Consider the following 15,256-nt stretch of genomic DNA (forward strand, 5'->3'; position numbering starts at 1 on the left):
GAAGAGGTGGGCCCTCTTCCTCATGGGTCGTTTGGGGGCAAGGAAGCCATTGCTAGAAGCCCCCTGCAGTTTCCCCCTCAGGTCTCACTCCTAACCCAATGCTGGGAATGTCCGGTTGCCAGCACTGGCTCCCTGACCTGGGCACTAACGGGGTTTTACTAAGAACAAGTGTGGGATGGCATTGGGCGTTGGTCCTGGATTAGCCAGGAAAAGCCAGAGCTAGGGGCTCAGGTCTGGTGGGTGAGCGGCCCCTGCGAGGTCCTGCCGTATTGTCCGAGTGATGGCACGTGTGGCCACGCTGGGAGTGGAATGTGGACGGCTGGAATGTGGGCGGCCATTCTCCTGTCGCCGGGTGACCACTGACACACTTGGGTGTTTGGGGAGCAAGGCTGTAGGGCGGCAGAGGGCCCAGTGCATGGAGGACCAGAGGCAAAGTTCACTTCACCGCCACCACAGCTGGGAGGCCGAAGGTGGCCCACGCAGGGGTCAGGACAATGGTGTCCTGGGCACAGGCGCCCAGGACACGGTGTCTGGGAGCCGACGGGCCACAGACGCCGGGAAGCTGAGATTTGAAGACCAGGAGGAGGAGGCTCTCCCGGAGGAGGCGACTGGGGGAGAAGTCCCCAGCCCCCTGAAGCACGATGTGGTCCTCAGGCAGCTGGACGGGGGTCCGGAGAAGGACACGGACGAGGGCGTCTCTGAGATTAGGTGGGTCTGCCCAGCTGGGGCGGGGGCTGTGGGGGGAGAGCAGCGGTCCCAGCAGGGCCCCGGGGGTGTGTGTGGCCCCGTGTGTCCTTGTGAGGGACTGGGGTGCCCCGAGTGTGAGCTAGCCCTAACCCTAACCCTAAGGCAGAAGTGGGCAAATACAGCTCCGTCCAGGGCGTGGGGGTCAGGACTGGAAACCTTCCAAAGGCACTGATTTGGGGAGCTGGGCAGGCAGGGTTCAGATGCCAGAGCCGGGAAGTCAGGACCGGAGGCCCTCAGTCAGAGAGAAAGAGAAATGGGGAGAAACTGCCAACTCAAAGCCAAAACCATCCTAAGTCCCTCAGATTCCCCCAAGTGTCTGAGGCGGCCTGGCCGACAGGCCCTGGGCCTGGAGGGAACCGGTGATGGTTGATGGACCTGGGGGTAACCGGGGAGTCCTGGGGAAGCAGGTGCTCTCACTCCCCTGCGGGCCCCTGACCTGGGTTCCTCCGCTGGAACCGTGTCTGTCCTGCCCACCCCACACTGGGTCCACCCTCGGGGTTCACTTGGTCAGTTTGGGCAGAAGAGCCTTTCCCCCTCGGCCCCTCCCCCCACACTGCAGAGGAACTCCCGCCCCCAGAGCCTGTGTCTCACACACACGCGCGCGTGCACACACACACGCATGATCAGTGTGGCGGGTGGTGGCCAGCACCCTCCGCTGTGGGGGAAAAAGCACTGGCCAGCGAGAGGGGCCTGGGCAGTGGCGGCGGAGGGAACCTTCGAGGGAGCCGGCAGGTGTCTCTACCCCAGGCTCTGGCACACAGTTGGCACTTAACACCTGCTCGTGAGATTGAGTCTGCTTTAGCCATCTGCGGTAGCTGGTGTGTGGGGAGCAGGTCTCCCCGTCTTTGCAGAGGCCACACAGTGGTGACCATCTGCTTCGGAGCTGGGACTTCCACTCAGGGGCCCGCCATGCCAGACGGCGCCCCCGAGAGGCCCCTTTTCACTGGGCAGGGCCCTGACCCACTCACCTCTCCCAAAGCCGGCTGTCCACCTCCCAGAGGTTCCCCAGCATCTCCTCCGTCGGAGGCAGGAAGAGGAGGAGGCTCTTGGAGCTGGCAAAGCCCAAGACCAACTGGCAAGTCTTGAAAGACAGGTGAGGCCTGTGGGAGGCGTCGCCGGAGGCTGGGGTGGGGCCCCTGGGGAGGAGGGCGGCCCCTGGGCATCTGTCCGTGTCCCCCACCCCCCTACTGCTCGGCTCCCTGGTCCCATCTGTCACCCAAACTGTGAGCTGGGGACAGCTACAGAGGGAGGTGAGAAGTCAGGGTTCCAGAGGCGGGCCTGGGGTGGCTTCTGGGACAGTGAGGCCTTTGAGCCAAGTCAGGGGCTCGGGCCTGTCTCATCGCAGGATGGGGTGCTGCTGTAAGGGCTATGCCTGGGTGTCCCCGTGCAAGAGGAACTTGCAGTTCTGTGTCTACTGGTAAGTCCCAGGGGGCCCCTCCATCTCCTGCCACGGTGGGGACACACCCCAGGGCATCCCTCCTCCTCGCCAGGGCCAACGACTGGGAGAAAGGGCTGCCCTCTGACAAGGGACCTCCTGGCCTTGAGGCGCTTTCCCAGCTCCTCCCTGGTGCTCTGGCCGTCGGCCCACCCAGCTGAGAAGTGGGTCTGCTCCCGTGCTAGGACCTTGGGTCCTGCTCTTAGCTGTGCCTTTTCCCCCAGCTTCCCCGTCTCTGAACCTCAGCCCTGCTCAAAATCGTCTGCGTTTCCTCACATGCCCCTCTGACCCACCCTCTCCACGTTCTCTCCACGTCTCTCCTTCCTCCTCCCTCAGCTGCCCTGCCCCTGCCTCACTGTCTCCCTCCTGAGTATGTCTGTGTTTGTAAGGTGCCCTGAGCTCTGTTTCAGAGCAGGGCACAGGAAGCCTGTGCCCCAGCTGCCTGGACCCTGAGCCACTGCTTGGTGTGTTCCAGGCCTTCTGTGTACTGGACGGAGAGGTTTCTCGAAGACACCACCCTCACCATCACAGTGCCGGGTAGGTGGCGCCCACCCACCAGCCCCACTTCTCCGTCAAGGGGTTGCCTAGCTCCGGGGTGGGCGGGGGGTGGCCCTCGTCCCAGCTCTGGTGCTGGGTGACCCCCGTTCCACTCCGATTGGTGCCCCTGATCCAACCTAGGAGATCAAGCTGGGGTCTCCCCCAGCCCTAGCCTCACTAGGATTCCCCATTGCTGCTCCCTCCACCCCCTTCTCCCAGATATCTTACCTCTGGTCTCTGTCTCCTGAGGAGCCAGAAATGCCAGATGCTTGTCCTGGGGTGAGGGTTGTGGGACACACTCTGCTGGGGAAATCCCAATCAGCACTACAGCCAAGATGGGGGTTAGTATGTTATTATTGATTATTGATTAAATGACTCTTTGCCTTCCCTTCTGCAATGGTTTCTACACTTTTTGAGAGCAGTGAATTCCTTCAAATAAAACATTTCAAGAAATCTCTTCCTGGAGAGAAGTAATAGGGCAGGTTTTCTTGTGGGGGTTTTAGACCTTCCTCAGAGTGGACTCTAAGCCCCTGTAAACCCTAGGCGTGTACTAACTGCAGGCCAAAATCTGCTTTCCCAACCAGTGGGTTCTTGGAGCCACACTGAGTTCTCTTGAGGATCTGATGGGCCTGAGATCCCATTCCAGCCCGGCCACTCCTGCCCTGTGCGCCCTGAGTAAGGGACTTCGGCCCCCTGAGACCACTGTCCCCAGAGTGGGGATAGCGAAAGTCACTCCTCTGTAAGGTAATAGGTGCTCAGCACTCTAGGCCATCAGTGCCTCACACTCTAGTTAGTGGAGCCCTGAATCAAGGCAGAAGGAAACCCCTTTGGTGGGCAGGTTTTTCAGCCGGGGCTGTTTCCTGTTTCGTGTAGAGGTGTCCCGTCGAGTGGAGGAATTGGCTCGACCTAAAAGGTTCTACTTGGAGTATTACAACAACAACAGGTAAAGGAAGGGGTCCTGGGCAGGCACTCTGGAGGCTGAGCTGGCAGAAAACCTCACCTGCCATCCCTTGACAGAGGGTGGCCTGGGCAGAGTCCAGGCCCTGGGAGTAGATGAGCTGACCTCCAGCTGGGCTGGGCCACTCCCCGACCGGATGCCTGTGGGCAGGCCCTTGGCCCTGTGAGCTCCAGCTCCCCCTGTGGGGTGCGTGGAGGTGGAGATCACACTCAGAAGGAACTTAGCACAGTGCCGCACCTAGCAGGTGCTCAGTAGATGTTACTGACCACCATTCTGGATTTTGTTGGCCCTAAAAAGCCAGCAATCCTAAGACCTTGTTTTATGTACAACTTTCAACACAATACCTTCTTACCACTTTGAACTTTCCTGCTTGTAAATAGCGATCCATAGAGTTATTTAGACACAGATTTTAATTGCCCATTTTTATGCACATAAATGGGAATATAATAGCCAGATACAGTAGCTAAACTGTGTCTGAATGTTTCGAATCATGTCTTGACTCAGACGCTGACGAGTCCCTCACACTGTTTTCCTTGCCTGTCTTTGGGACGGGAACTTTTCCTTTCATTCTTGAGTCATTGTGCAATCTGAAGATGACATAAACTGCAGTTGGGCTGTGTCCGTAGGTCCAGGAACTGCACTCAGACTTAACGTCTGTACATCCAGGGACTGCGGTCAGACTGACATCCGCAGATCCGGGAGCTGCCGTCAGACTGATGTCCGTAGGTCTGCGACTGGCATCAGACTGACGTTCGTAGGTCTGGGGACAGCCGTCAGACTGACGTCCCCAGGTCCAGCAACTGCATTCAGACTTGCGTCCGTATGTCCAGGAACCGCTGTCAGACTGACGTCCACAGGTCCGGGGACTGCTATTAGACCGATGTCCACAGGTCTGGGAGCTACGTTCAGACTGACGTCCGTAGGTCCAGGGACTGCGGTCAGACTGACGTCTGTAGACCCAAGAATGTGTCAGATTCAGCTGAGGCCGTTTCAGTGCCAACACGCACCCCAGAGTACGCGCAGGCGAGGGTGGCCACGGGACCTCTGACATTCGGCTGACGGCACTTACAAGCACTTACAAGCTTCCACCTCCGATCAGTGAAACGTGCCTCTCTTTCATGGGCAGAGGGAGACATGACATCTGCTTTCAGGAGACGCGGGCACGCACCCTCTTAACCCTTACGTCCAATCCTCACCCCGGTCCCAAAGGGGTGTGGACGAGAGGCCCTGGGAGCCACTGTCCCCACAGAGGGGGACAGGGAAGCACCGAACAGGAAGATAGCCTTTGCACCCTGAGCTCGGACAACCTTGGGAGAGGGTAGCTCTGTCCTCGAGGGGTTCTCTTTCAGGGACTCTTACCTGAATCCCTTCCTGGAGGTGTTTTCAGAACACTCCACCGTCCCGGCTGTCTCTTATGCCTGGACTCCGAGATGGGCTGAGAGAACACGACATAGGCAGGAGACAGCCGCACCCCGGCTGAGCTGCCATGTCAACTGTGGCTGTCCCCTAGGATCACCCCGATCTGGCCCGTTCCCCGGTCCTCCCTGGAGCACCACGCTTCCAGTCGCCTGAGGGAACTGGCCGCCCCGAGGATCCGGAATAACATTTGGAGCATAAACATGTCTGAGGTAGGTGCCTTGCCGGCCTCTGCTCCCCTGAGGGTGGCTTCGGAGGGCACAGGCTCCGGGGCTGTGGACGCATTGCAGCTCTTCGAGTGAGCAGGAGTCAGGGGGTCTGTCTGCTGGGGATGGAGCTGGATTTCCTCTCCACACCGCCTTGAAGCCGCTCAGAGAAGCCCCCTTCCCTGCCCATTTCAGAGCTCCCCGCCCAGGCTTGGGGCAACCGTGTCCGGTCCCCCTTCCCACGTGTTCCCGTTTCCTGAGTGCCGTGAGAAGGGTCAGATTCTTGAGCATCTCAACAACCATGCCTTTGGGGCACTGCTGGGTCACGGGGGGATCACTCAGCCCCTGAAGGACGCTGGAGTTGTTTCCAGGTTTTGGATCTTACAAATAAGGCTGCTGCGAAGCCGGCATCTCGTTGTGGTTTTAACCTGCACTAAATACGTTGACGGGGTTTTTCACACGGCTGTTTCCCAGAACCCCCACTTCAAAAGTTTTTAAAAGTCAATCCAGACATCACACCACTTCTAACCACTTCAGGACGCATTTTTAACTGACATCCATAATATCAACAACCACACTAAAGCCTGTGACATGAACACTTTAATACCCAAATACCCAGCCTGTGCTCACTTTTCCCAGTTGTCCCTCCAAAAGCCTTTTATGGCCAGTTTAGTTGAATCGGGATCCAAAGGAGGGCGCTGTCCTCCGCTTGTCCCACCTCTTACTGGAGAGGCATCTGCTGTTTTCCGGGCTGTCTGCCTTGCCTTTGCCAGTTCAAGCCCCTTTGCCTCCTCCCTTCTGTGCACGAAAACCTTCCGTGGTTCCCAGTCCCTGGGAAAGTCCAGATTCGCAAGGCAAGAACTGAAGACTCTTTCTGACCTCTCCTCCTTCACCCACCTGCTTTGCTGGTACACGTGGGACCCTCGATGAGCCTCCAGGGCTTTGCCCACGCAGGGCCCGCTCCCTGGAATGCCTCTCCCCTCTCTGTCTAGCCCCTTTGCACTCGAGAACCCTCCTTCCCTTGCCCGACCCTCCCACTCCCAGCCAGGCTGGTGCGGGTCCCATCTGCAGCCTCCCAAACCCTGCATGCTCCTTTGCCCTTTCCCAGCCCCAGCACAGTTTCTGGATGGACAGTCGATTCTCCCACCAGACTGGGAGCAGCCCGAGCACGGGGACCGCATCTTTCTTGCTGTGGCAATACTCTTGAGCTTAGCCTACCCTGTGCGAAGCACAGAGCGGCCATCCGTGTTAGCCGAAAGCATGGACGGGTGAATGCTTACCTGCCCGCCCAGCCCTTCAGGCGGGACGGATCAGGCTCACGTCCAACCCAGGGGTCGAGGCTGAGCTCGTCAGTGGTGGGGAGAGAAAGGAGGAGAAGAGAGAAGGAAGGAGGAAACGCAGGGCTGAGTGGACCGTGCCATCATAAACACCAGGATGTCTTTGATAAGAGGACCCCTGTGGTTTTTAGGGAGACAATGTTTAGAGGAAAGGGACTCAAATTTCAGACTGACCCCTGGAGGGCATTTCAGCCAAGCCCTGCTTCCAAGAAGCCTCCCGCTAAAACTGCTGTGCAGAGTTCTTACGACCCGGCACCCGTCATGGCCCTGGACCTCCCCCAGCATCTCCACGGGGATGCAGACGGGCTCCTCCTCTTCAAGGAATAAAGCATTTCAGCATCTAGCCTGGCTCCCTCCTCCCTCTCCAGGAGCTTCGGGAATGGCCAGCTCCTCCTCCCCTCGTCACTGTCCCAGACGTTCAGAACGCGACTCTTCGTCTCCAGGAGGCCTGCTGGCACACATGGAGGGCGGGCGGGTCAGGGAAAGAAGGTGGACAGGACACAGGGTACAGAGGGGGCAGCCAGGGAAGAGTGGGTCTTGGGTGCACTTTTCTGGGGTGGGGAGACGGTGATCAGCAGGCCGCTGACAGAGCTCTGTCTAGGTGTTGCCTTTGGCACAGGCATCAGAGCAGACAATTTCGGCAGTGCCTGCGTTCTCCAGAAAACCCGAAGCAGTTATCCATGGAGCACGTGGGTCACGTTGCTCAGTGAGATGTCATGAGAGCTCCCCTCCCCGTCTTGAGTAGCTTGGCCTCATTGCCGTCACTTTAAGCTTCATCAGTATCTAGAGCTACCAACTATAATCATAGCATTTTGTGTCTTTACTACGCATACGTGGCATGTCCATGCTCTTGTTTTCCTCTCGGTGTCTGAGTTCTCGAGCATGTGATACCTAGAGAAGCAGTATTTTCCCGACTGGACTGCATCCCACCAGACGAATATGCTGGGAATGGTCTCCCCAGTCCCTGCCGGACAGACGGCCTGGCTGTGTCCAAGCCTTTGCCATGATAGTCAAGTGACAGTGACTGTCACTGCTGTCATTTCCTTCTGCTTCAGGGCCGGGGGCTTCTCTATATGGTGGTTTTCAAGTGTCCACCTATCCAGCTTGAGGACAAGCGCTTTCCAGCGTGTTTGCACTAATTTACTCTCCTACCTGTCATGCAGGAGGGTTGTCTCTCTTCCCATGTTCTTGCCAGGGCTTGATCATTTTTTCAAACTTTTCCATTTTTGCCAGATTTGTTGGCATGGAGTGATATTTTGTCATTTGAATATATATTTCCCTGGTCAACAGAGGATTATTGATCCTTTAGGTTTACTTTCCTATGGTTTTTGGGCTATTGATTTAGAAGAACTCTTTATATATGATAGCTATTAATCCTTTGCTGGACCCATAGCAAACTAACTTCTTTGCAGTGAGTCCTGTGTCTCTTACTGTTGCTTATGGGGTCTTTCTGATCCAGGCGCCTATGAGGAATCATGGACAGTAGTACTCTTTCCCTGTAATTGTTTCCAGGTGTCCCAGGTCTCCAGGGCAGCCCAGATGGCCATCCCCAGCCCGAGGATCCTACGGCTGGCAGAGCCCAGGTCCCCAGCCACCCTGTTGGAAGAGTGGGACCCCATGCCCAAACCCAAGCCACACGTGTCAGATTACAATCGCCTCCTTCACTTAGCCAGTAAGTACTTCCTTTGGGGTGTGGGTCCTCAGTAGGCTCTTGTGTCCTTCCCCACTGGCCACGGGTCACAGGCTGGGATACAGCCGAATGACCTGGAGCCAAGGGGGCCGTTCCTGGCGAGCAGAGCCGACGGGAGTGGTGGGAGTGCATCTCCTGGCTAGGGCACGTGAGTGCTGGAGAGCAAGGTGGGGTGGGGGCCAGGCTGCAGCCCCGGGGGCCGAACCGAGAGGTCCTGAGGGACCTAAGAGGGCAGCCTGAACGCGGCATTGACCTGCTTCCCCTTCCTTTAAAACGACCGTGATGAAAGTGACGCACCGACGGTAGAGGCTTGGGCAGCAGCGAAGGGCTTGGGAAGGGGGGTCTGGCCCAGTGACCACGCAGCTGGGTGTGCTCCCTTCTGGGCAGGCACACACCTTGTGTACACAGATCCGCCAAGTCCTGGGGCCCTGGGTCTGTGTGCCCGTACTCACCCTTCCCGACGCTCCCCAGTCCGGCATTTCTGTTGCGCCCTCCACGTATGAGGGACCCCTGTGGCCTGTACCTTTGGAGTGCACCTGCCGCTGTCCCCCCCCCCCGCAGTCCCCTGGGGCCCATCATCTCTCCCTGGACCAGAGCTGTGACCTCTGCCCTGATCCCGGCACCACCTTCACCTGTCCGCGTGGAGCCATCAGAGGCGTCCTGCTGGGCACATCCCAGATTCCCCGTCCTCTGCTCATGACCCTCTCCCCCGGGCTCCTTCCTCTCTCACCTGGCCCATGGGACCAGGTGGTTTGTGCCCTGGCCACCTTGACCTGCCTCCCTTCTGCTTGGGCCTCCCCACCAGCCCTTCCCATGGCCTGGAATGCACTCCCCAGACACCAGCTCCGTCCTCTGCCCCCTTGGTGAGGCCCCTCCGTGCCCTTTTTCACTCCGCAGGGTTTGCCCACCTCCGGGCACCTGTGAGCCCCATTACTGTTCCTGTTCCTTCCTCAAAGCACCTGCCCCTGCTAACATGCCCTACGGGGATGCATTTCTGGGTCTGCTTCTCGTGTGTGTGTGTGTGTGTGTGTGATGTGCCCGGCCCCAAGTGTCGGAGGCCCTTCGTCAGGCAAAATAGCCTCTTCCCGGTGTCTTCTTCAAACTGTGCTTATGGGACCCTTGGTTGGTTTGCTCACTTACCTGTCTCCCTAACCTTCCCCGACGAAGCGCCGAGTGGAAGGAAGCACGGAGCACACGTGTGCGTCTGCATCGGGCCGTTGTGTCCCTCTCACACTCACACATCGGACACACATGCACGCGTGCCTCGTGCCCCAGATGTACACGTACCTAGACATGCGTAGACCGTGCTTGTCAGGGCGCTGTGAGGTGGTCTCCCTCACACAGCAGGCTTGTGCCCCGTGGCCGTGACCACCGCTTTCAGGAGGGACAGGCCACGGGAGGCTGTGCAGGCGTGGGAAGGGTCCACGGTGCTCGCCGCTCGGCGTGTATCTGTATCCACAGTGTGCTGGGGGTGGGGGACTGTCTCCACCCCGCTGTTAAGTCCTTATTGGCACAGTGGTTTTTTTTTTTTTTTTTTTTTAATTAATCTAGTTGAGAAAGAGAGCATCGCAGACAGACAGACTCCACTCTGAGCATGGAGCCCGACACCGGGCTCCGTCTCAGGACCCTGAGAGCACGGCCCAAGCTGAAACCGAGAGTCGGGTGCTTACTGGACTGTGCCCACAGGCGTCCTGTCCTTGGCAGAGGGTTAAAGCCAGATGTCACGATGGTGGGAGTGCTGCTGAATTCTCGAGCAAGTCAAAGAAGTCGGGAGTCAGGGCGTGGTCCTCCTGCCCCAAGGGGCCACCCTCCCGCTTGGCCCCTTCTCTTTGGGCATGTCACCTCACATCTCTGTCCATCCCTGATGGCTTCCTTCCCCAGGCCCTGTGTGGGTGGGTGCCTGCCTGGTGAGAGGGACCCTGTTTCCCTTACTCTGGGGTCTCTCCACTGAGGGCTTACCTGCTGAGAAGGGAGCAGCCTTTTCTGTCTGCACAGAAGCTCTGGACAAAGGGGGCTTGGAAAGAAGACTGTAGCTTCCCTCCATCCCCAGGGTCCTGAAGCTCCCAGAGCCTGAAGGCCAAGGCAGTGACCACTGCTGTCTAACCGTCTTCTAGTCCCCAGACAGGCCACGTGCTGCCAGGAGGTGGTGGGGGTAGCAGAGGAGGGGCAGACCAGCATAAGTGGCCTGGGGGGGCCAGCAGTGAGAAGAGGGAGCCTGGCTGAGCCACAGGCCTCTGTTCCCGAGAGCGGTCAGTCCCCAACAGTAGCCACTGGGCCTGTGTGGCTATTTCAATGACATTAAAACCAATCAATCGGTAGATCTGAACGAGTTAATCAATTTCATTAAAATTGAATCAAATAAAACTCCAGCCCATATCAGGTACTCTCATCCCACGTGGCTGGGGGGAGACATGCCACCCAGTACAGAAAGCTAGGCCCAGAGGAGCCAGGACAGCCTCAACCAAGAAGTGGGCACCGAGTCCTGGAGGGGCCCCGGCCTGGGAGCTGCCCTGTAGTCCCAGCCCAGGAAAGGACATGCCTCCCACACCCGTCCGCTCGCCCCCTCCCCGCTGTAGCTTTTGAACAGGGAGGGGAGGAGGGGTAGGGGCGGATCAGGCCCTCGGCCACGGACTGAACCCTCTGTGTCCCTCTGTCTGGGACCTGCGGCCACTGGAAAGAGCCTTTTGTTTACAATTCACCCCTTTAAGGTGTACGGTACGTGACAGTGTGGAGGTTCTCCCTCCACTCACGGGGCTGGGCTCCTGTCACCACAATCAGTTTTAGAGCTTTCATCTCCCTGGAAAGAAACCCCACCACCTCCGTTCTCCATCACTCCTGTCTCCCCCTCCCCAGCCCCGCCCCCACGAGCCCCCTTCCCGTCCCTGGAGGAGCCTGGTCTGGGCGTGTCACACGTGTGGACTCACACCCCGTGTGGCCTCCTGTGTCTGGTTCCCTGGTTCCCCTGAGCGTCGTGGGCTGGGGGTCCGTCCCCAGGGCCACATGTGGGGGCCTCGCTCTTGTCCACAGCCAGGGACGCTCCCGCGCGTGGGGGACCGTGTGTGGGTCTCCATCCTCCTGCCAGTGGGCACCCCACTGGACCTGGGAGCTTTGACCTCCATAGGCCTGGGCAGCCACACGTCTGAGGCCCCAGCGACTGATGCGGTCCCCCACTCTCCTGCCCTCTCCAGCACCCAAGGCCCAGTCCAACCAGTGTGTTCCTGACCGAGATCCGCGCTGGGAGGTGCTGGATGTCACCAAGAAGGCAGTGGCCAGTCCCCGGATCATCTCCCTGGCCAAGCCCAAAGTGCGCAAGGACCTCAACGAGGGCTACGACCCCTATTACATTTCCCCGGCGTGCCTGGCGGCTCGGGCATCCCCTCGCCTGTATGAGCTTGCCACCCCCAAGAGCGTCACCAAGAAAGTGTGAGCGACCCAGGCCTGGCCTCTGAGACCCCATTCCCAGTAAACACCCAAGTGCATCGTAACCCTGTGTGTGGTCGGCTCTGAGTGTTTTGGCCTGAAGGTGGGAGGGCCAAGTGGAGGAAGAGGAGGAAAATAATAATTATGTTTGCATCCGACCTGTGGTGTGCACAGGCCTGTTATTTCCCATATCACGGTTTCCGGGCCTCTCCCACCCCTCAGATGCCTGACTTCCACCTCCCTCGACTCCAGAACTTTCCTTCTGAGTCTCCTGTGCCCATACTTGCTTCTCCAACGACATCCTGGGTGTCTTCTGCACCTCAAACTGAGTGACCTCTGTAATAAAACCAGCCGATGCCTATTGCATGAGTTCTTGGTCTTTACAGTGAGCCGGCGAGGGGTCTGTAGCCGCGCCCACTTTACGGAGGGGGACACTGAAGCTCAAAGAGGTTGGGAAAGAACGTCATCCGCGCTTCCCATGGCTGCTGGTGCAGAGGACCCCTCACCCCGATTCTCTCCCAGTTCTGGGCTCGGAAGTCTTAAAACCCCAGCACGGGCAGGCTCGCTGGTGTCGGAGGCTGCGCTGGCGGGGTGGCCCAGAACCCAGGCCCTCAGGGGCCCCTGTCGGACCCGGGGCGCCGCACACTCCCCATCAGACTTGGGCAGATGAGACCCAAGAGAGGCTGCACGGGCCCAGGCGCCCACACCCCTCAGGCCCGCAGGCCCCTTCCTTGGCTGTCTCTGCTGCCCGGGGTGCCCTCCCGGTCTCTCTCCCCTCCTTTAAGACTCGGCTGAGGACACTGCTTTTTATGTTCTTAGCTTTACTTCTTTTACTTTTTATTTATTTATTTTTTTTAAAAGATTTTATTTATTTGCCAGAGAGAGCGAGCGAGCGAGCACAGGCAGGCAGAGTGGCAGCAGAGGCAGAGGGAGAAGCAGGCTCCACGTCGAGCAAGGAGCCTGATGCGGGACTCCATCCCAGGACGCTGGGATCATGACCTGAGCTGAAGGCAGCCGCTTAACCGACTGAGCCACCCAGGCGCCCCTCTTTCTTTTACTTTTTATTTTGAAGCCCATTCCGGTTTACAGGAGAAAGAAACCTCACACGCCCTTTCCCAGATTCGGACCGAACATTTCGTCCCATTGGCTTTACCCTTCGCTTTCCACACGTGTTTTTTTTTTTTTTTTTTAAAAAAGATTTATTTATTTATTTATTTGACAGAGAGAAATCACAAGTAGATGGAGAGGCAGGCAGAGAGAGAGAGGGAAACAGGCTCCCCGCTGAGCAGAGAGCCCGATGCGGGACTCGATTCCAGGACCCTGAGATCATGACCTGAGCCCAAGGCAGCGGTTCAACCCACTGAGCCACCCAGGCGCCCCTCCACACGTGTGTTCTGTACATAGAGATTACACTTTTCTTTAGGATGCACTGTGGAAAGTGCCCCGGGCCAGGTGGCTTATAAACAACAGGAAATGCATTTTTCATGGTTCCAGAGGCTGGGAAGCCCCAGATCAAAGTGCTTGCACACTTGGGTGTCTGGCGAGAACTTGGCTGTCTTTCCACGGCCGGCTCGTGGGCAGAGGGGCGCACGCGCTGCCTGCGGTCTCTGTTCCAAGGTCCGTGTCCCACTCCTGTGGGTTTCACCTCATGACCTCCTGAAGGTCCCACTGCCAAATATGGTCATACAGGGGACGAGATTTCAATACACGAATTCTGGGGGGACACATCCAGTCTGTATCAACCCCTAAATATATCAGTGTAAGTCTTTTACAGAACCACAGGCCAGTCATCAATTTCAGTAAACTTGACATGGATGTAATACATTTATCTAATCCACATCTGAATCCCAGTTTTTTAAATTTAACTTTTTAAAGATGTTATTTATTTATTTGCCAGAGAGAGAGAGCACCCAAGCAGGGGGAGAGACAGGCGGAGGGAGAGGGAGAAGCAGGCTCCCCACCAAGCAAAGAGCCCGATGAGGGGCTCCACCCCAGGACCCTGAGCTGAAGGCAGAGGCTCAACCAACTGAGCCCCTAGGCAGCCCTGGATTCCAGTTTTGTCAGCTGACCCCATAATGCTCCTTATAGCCTCTCCCTCTGCACTGCTAGATCCGGGAGCTGTCTTGTCTGAAAGGCTGTTTTTTAACAGCATTAATATTTCTGAAGAATACAGTCCTTCTTTGTTCCTGATTTGGGGTCTGTCTGCGGTTTTCTCAAATACAGATACAGGCTGTGCATTCCTGGCCAGATTAAGTGGTGTAGTGTCCTTCTCAGGGCATCTTGTTGGGAGGGACAGGGTGTCCATCTGCCCCTCACTACGAAGCTCGTCTTTTCTCACTGGGTCGACGTCTCATTTCTATCCTGTAACAGTCTGTGGAGAGAGACTTTCAGGCCTTAAAAAGGTCCTTCTCTTCCTCAGGGCACCTGCCCTCCCCCTTCACATCTCTCCGATGAGTCTGGTCAAAGCCCCCTCCACGAAGTCGTCTCTGGTCAGCCCAGGCTGAGTCAAACTCTTTTCCCGAGTTTCTGCCACGTGTTTCGACGCTCTCATTGTATCTTTTGGTCATCTTCCTGCCCCGCTGGACCCCAGCAACCTAGCACCTCGGGGAGGGCTGAAGGGGACAGATGCTTTGTTCGCTGATTGACTGAATGAGCGGAGACCCGCAGCTGTGTGATCAGTGAGGACGCTCCGGCAGAAGCAGCAGGGAGTTACCACGAAGGGCAGAACTTGCAAGCGCGGGTCTCCCTCCCGAGCAGAGGCTTCTCAGGGGCTGGGACAATGCTCGCACCCTGCGTCAGGCCCAACATCTCAGTGCCTCGCGGCCGACCGCGGGGCGTTGTGGGGGAGAAGGACCAGGCTCTAGAGCTCCCCCTTCCCCAGTCTCGGTAGGACCCGCCATCCACTCATTTGTGCGAGCCAGACCCTTGGGACCTGGGCTCACAGCCCGCCCCCCTCCGCTGCATCAGGGGCCCCCTCCACCCTCGTCAGCAGTTGACCTCTCTGCGGGCGCACGGCCTCCCCACTGGCCTCCTGCGTCCTCTCTTGCTTTCTTTGCCACCCTTGCGACCCTCTCGGGACACCTTGGGCCCTGATGCTCAAGGCCTTGCAGTCTGAAATCTGCGAAGCGCCCGGCGTTCCGCGACCCTGAGGCTTGAGCGCGGTCAGGTGCCAAGTGCCCCCCAGCGCCCGGCACCGGTTCGACTTTCGCCGACACACTGGAGACGAGGGACTTCCGAGCCAGATGGCCCGGGTTCCGACGCTGCCCGCCTCGGGACCTGCCCCGAGCCCCGGGCGGCCACCCCTCCAAGCCCGTCCTCAGGCGCATTTCCGCCAGCCGCCCACGAGACGGGTCCTCGCGGGGGCAGAAGTGCGGAAAGTTCCAGAAGCTCCCCGCCTGCCACCCCGGCTCCAGCACTTGCGCCCGGCGGTCCTGCGTCCCCAAGCCGGGGCTCCCCGCGCAGGTGTGGCCGTCCGGGGCCCGCGCCCGCCGCAGCCGCCGCCTCGACCCG

At 58.3% G+C, this 15,256-nt stretch overlaps 1 protein-coding gene across 1 annotated transcript; it reads left to right on the plus strand.

Annotated features, from left to right (window-relative positions):
• Nucleotides 1-415: 415 nt before the first annotated feature.
• Nucleotides 416-12,086, plus strand: THEG (theg spermatid protein). Its single transcript, XM_044255472.1, has 8 exons — nt 416-708; nt 1,727-1,840; nt 2,093-2,164; nt 2,658-2,719; nt 3,593-3,662; nt 5,188-5,305; nt 8,149-8,308; nt 11,515-12,086. The coding sequence occupies exons 1-8, from the start codon at nt 416-418 to the stop codon at nt 11,751-11,753; spliced, it is 1,128 nt and encodes a 375-aa protein (XP_044111407.1). The 3' UTR covers nt 11,754-12,086.
• The last annotated feature ends 3,170 nt before the right edge of the window (nt 12,087-15,256 follow it).

The sequence above is a fragment of the Neovison vison genome, chromosome 6 (assembly GCF_020171115.1).
Source record: "Neovison vison isolate M4711 chromosome 6, ASM_NN_V1, whole genome shotgun sequence".
In the NCBI taxonomy this organism is placed as follows: Eukaryota; Metazoa; Chordata; class Mammalia; order Carnivora; family Mustelidae; genus Neogale; species Neogale vison.

Coding starts and splice junctions, on each gene's coding strand:
- THEG (XM_044255472.1), top strand. CDS start 416: ATGGAGGACCAGAGGCAAAGTTCACTTCACCGCCACCACAGCTGGGAG. Junction 2,165..2,657: donor TTGCAGTTCTGTGTCTACTG/GTAAGTCCCAGG, acceptor GGTGTGTTCCAG/GCCTTCTGTGTACTGGACGG. Junction 5,306..8,148: donor GGAGCATAAACATGTCTGAG/GTAGGTGCCTTG, acceptor AATTGTTTCCAG/GTGTCCCAGGTCTCCAGGGC.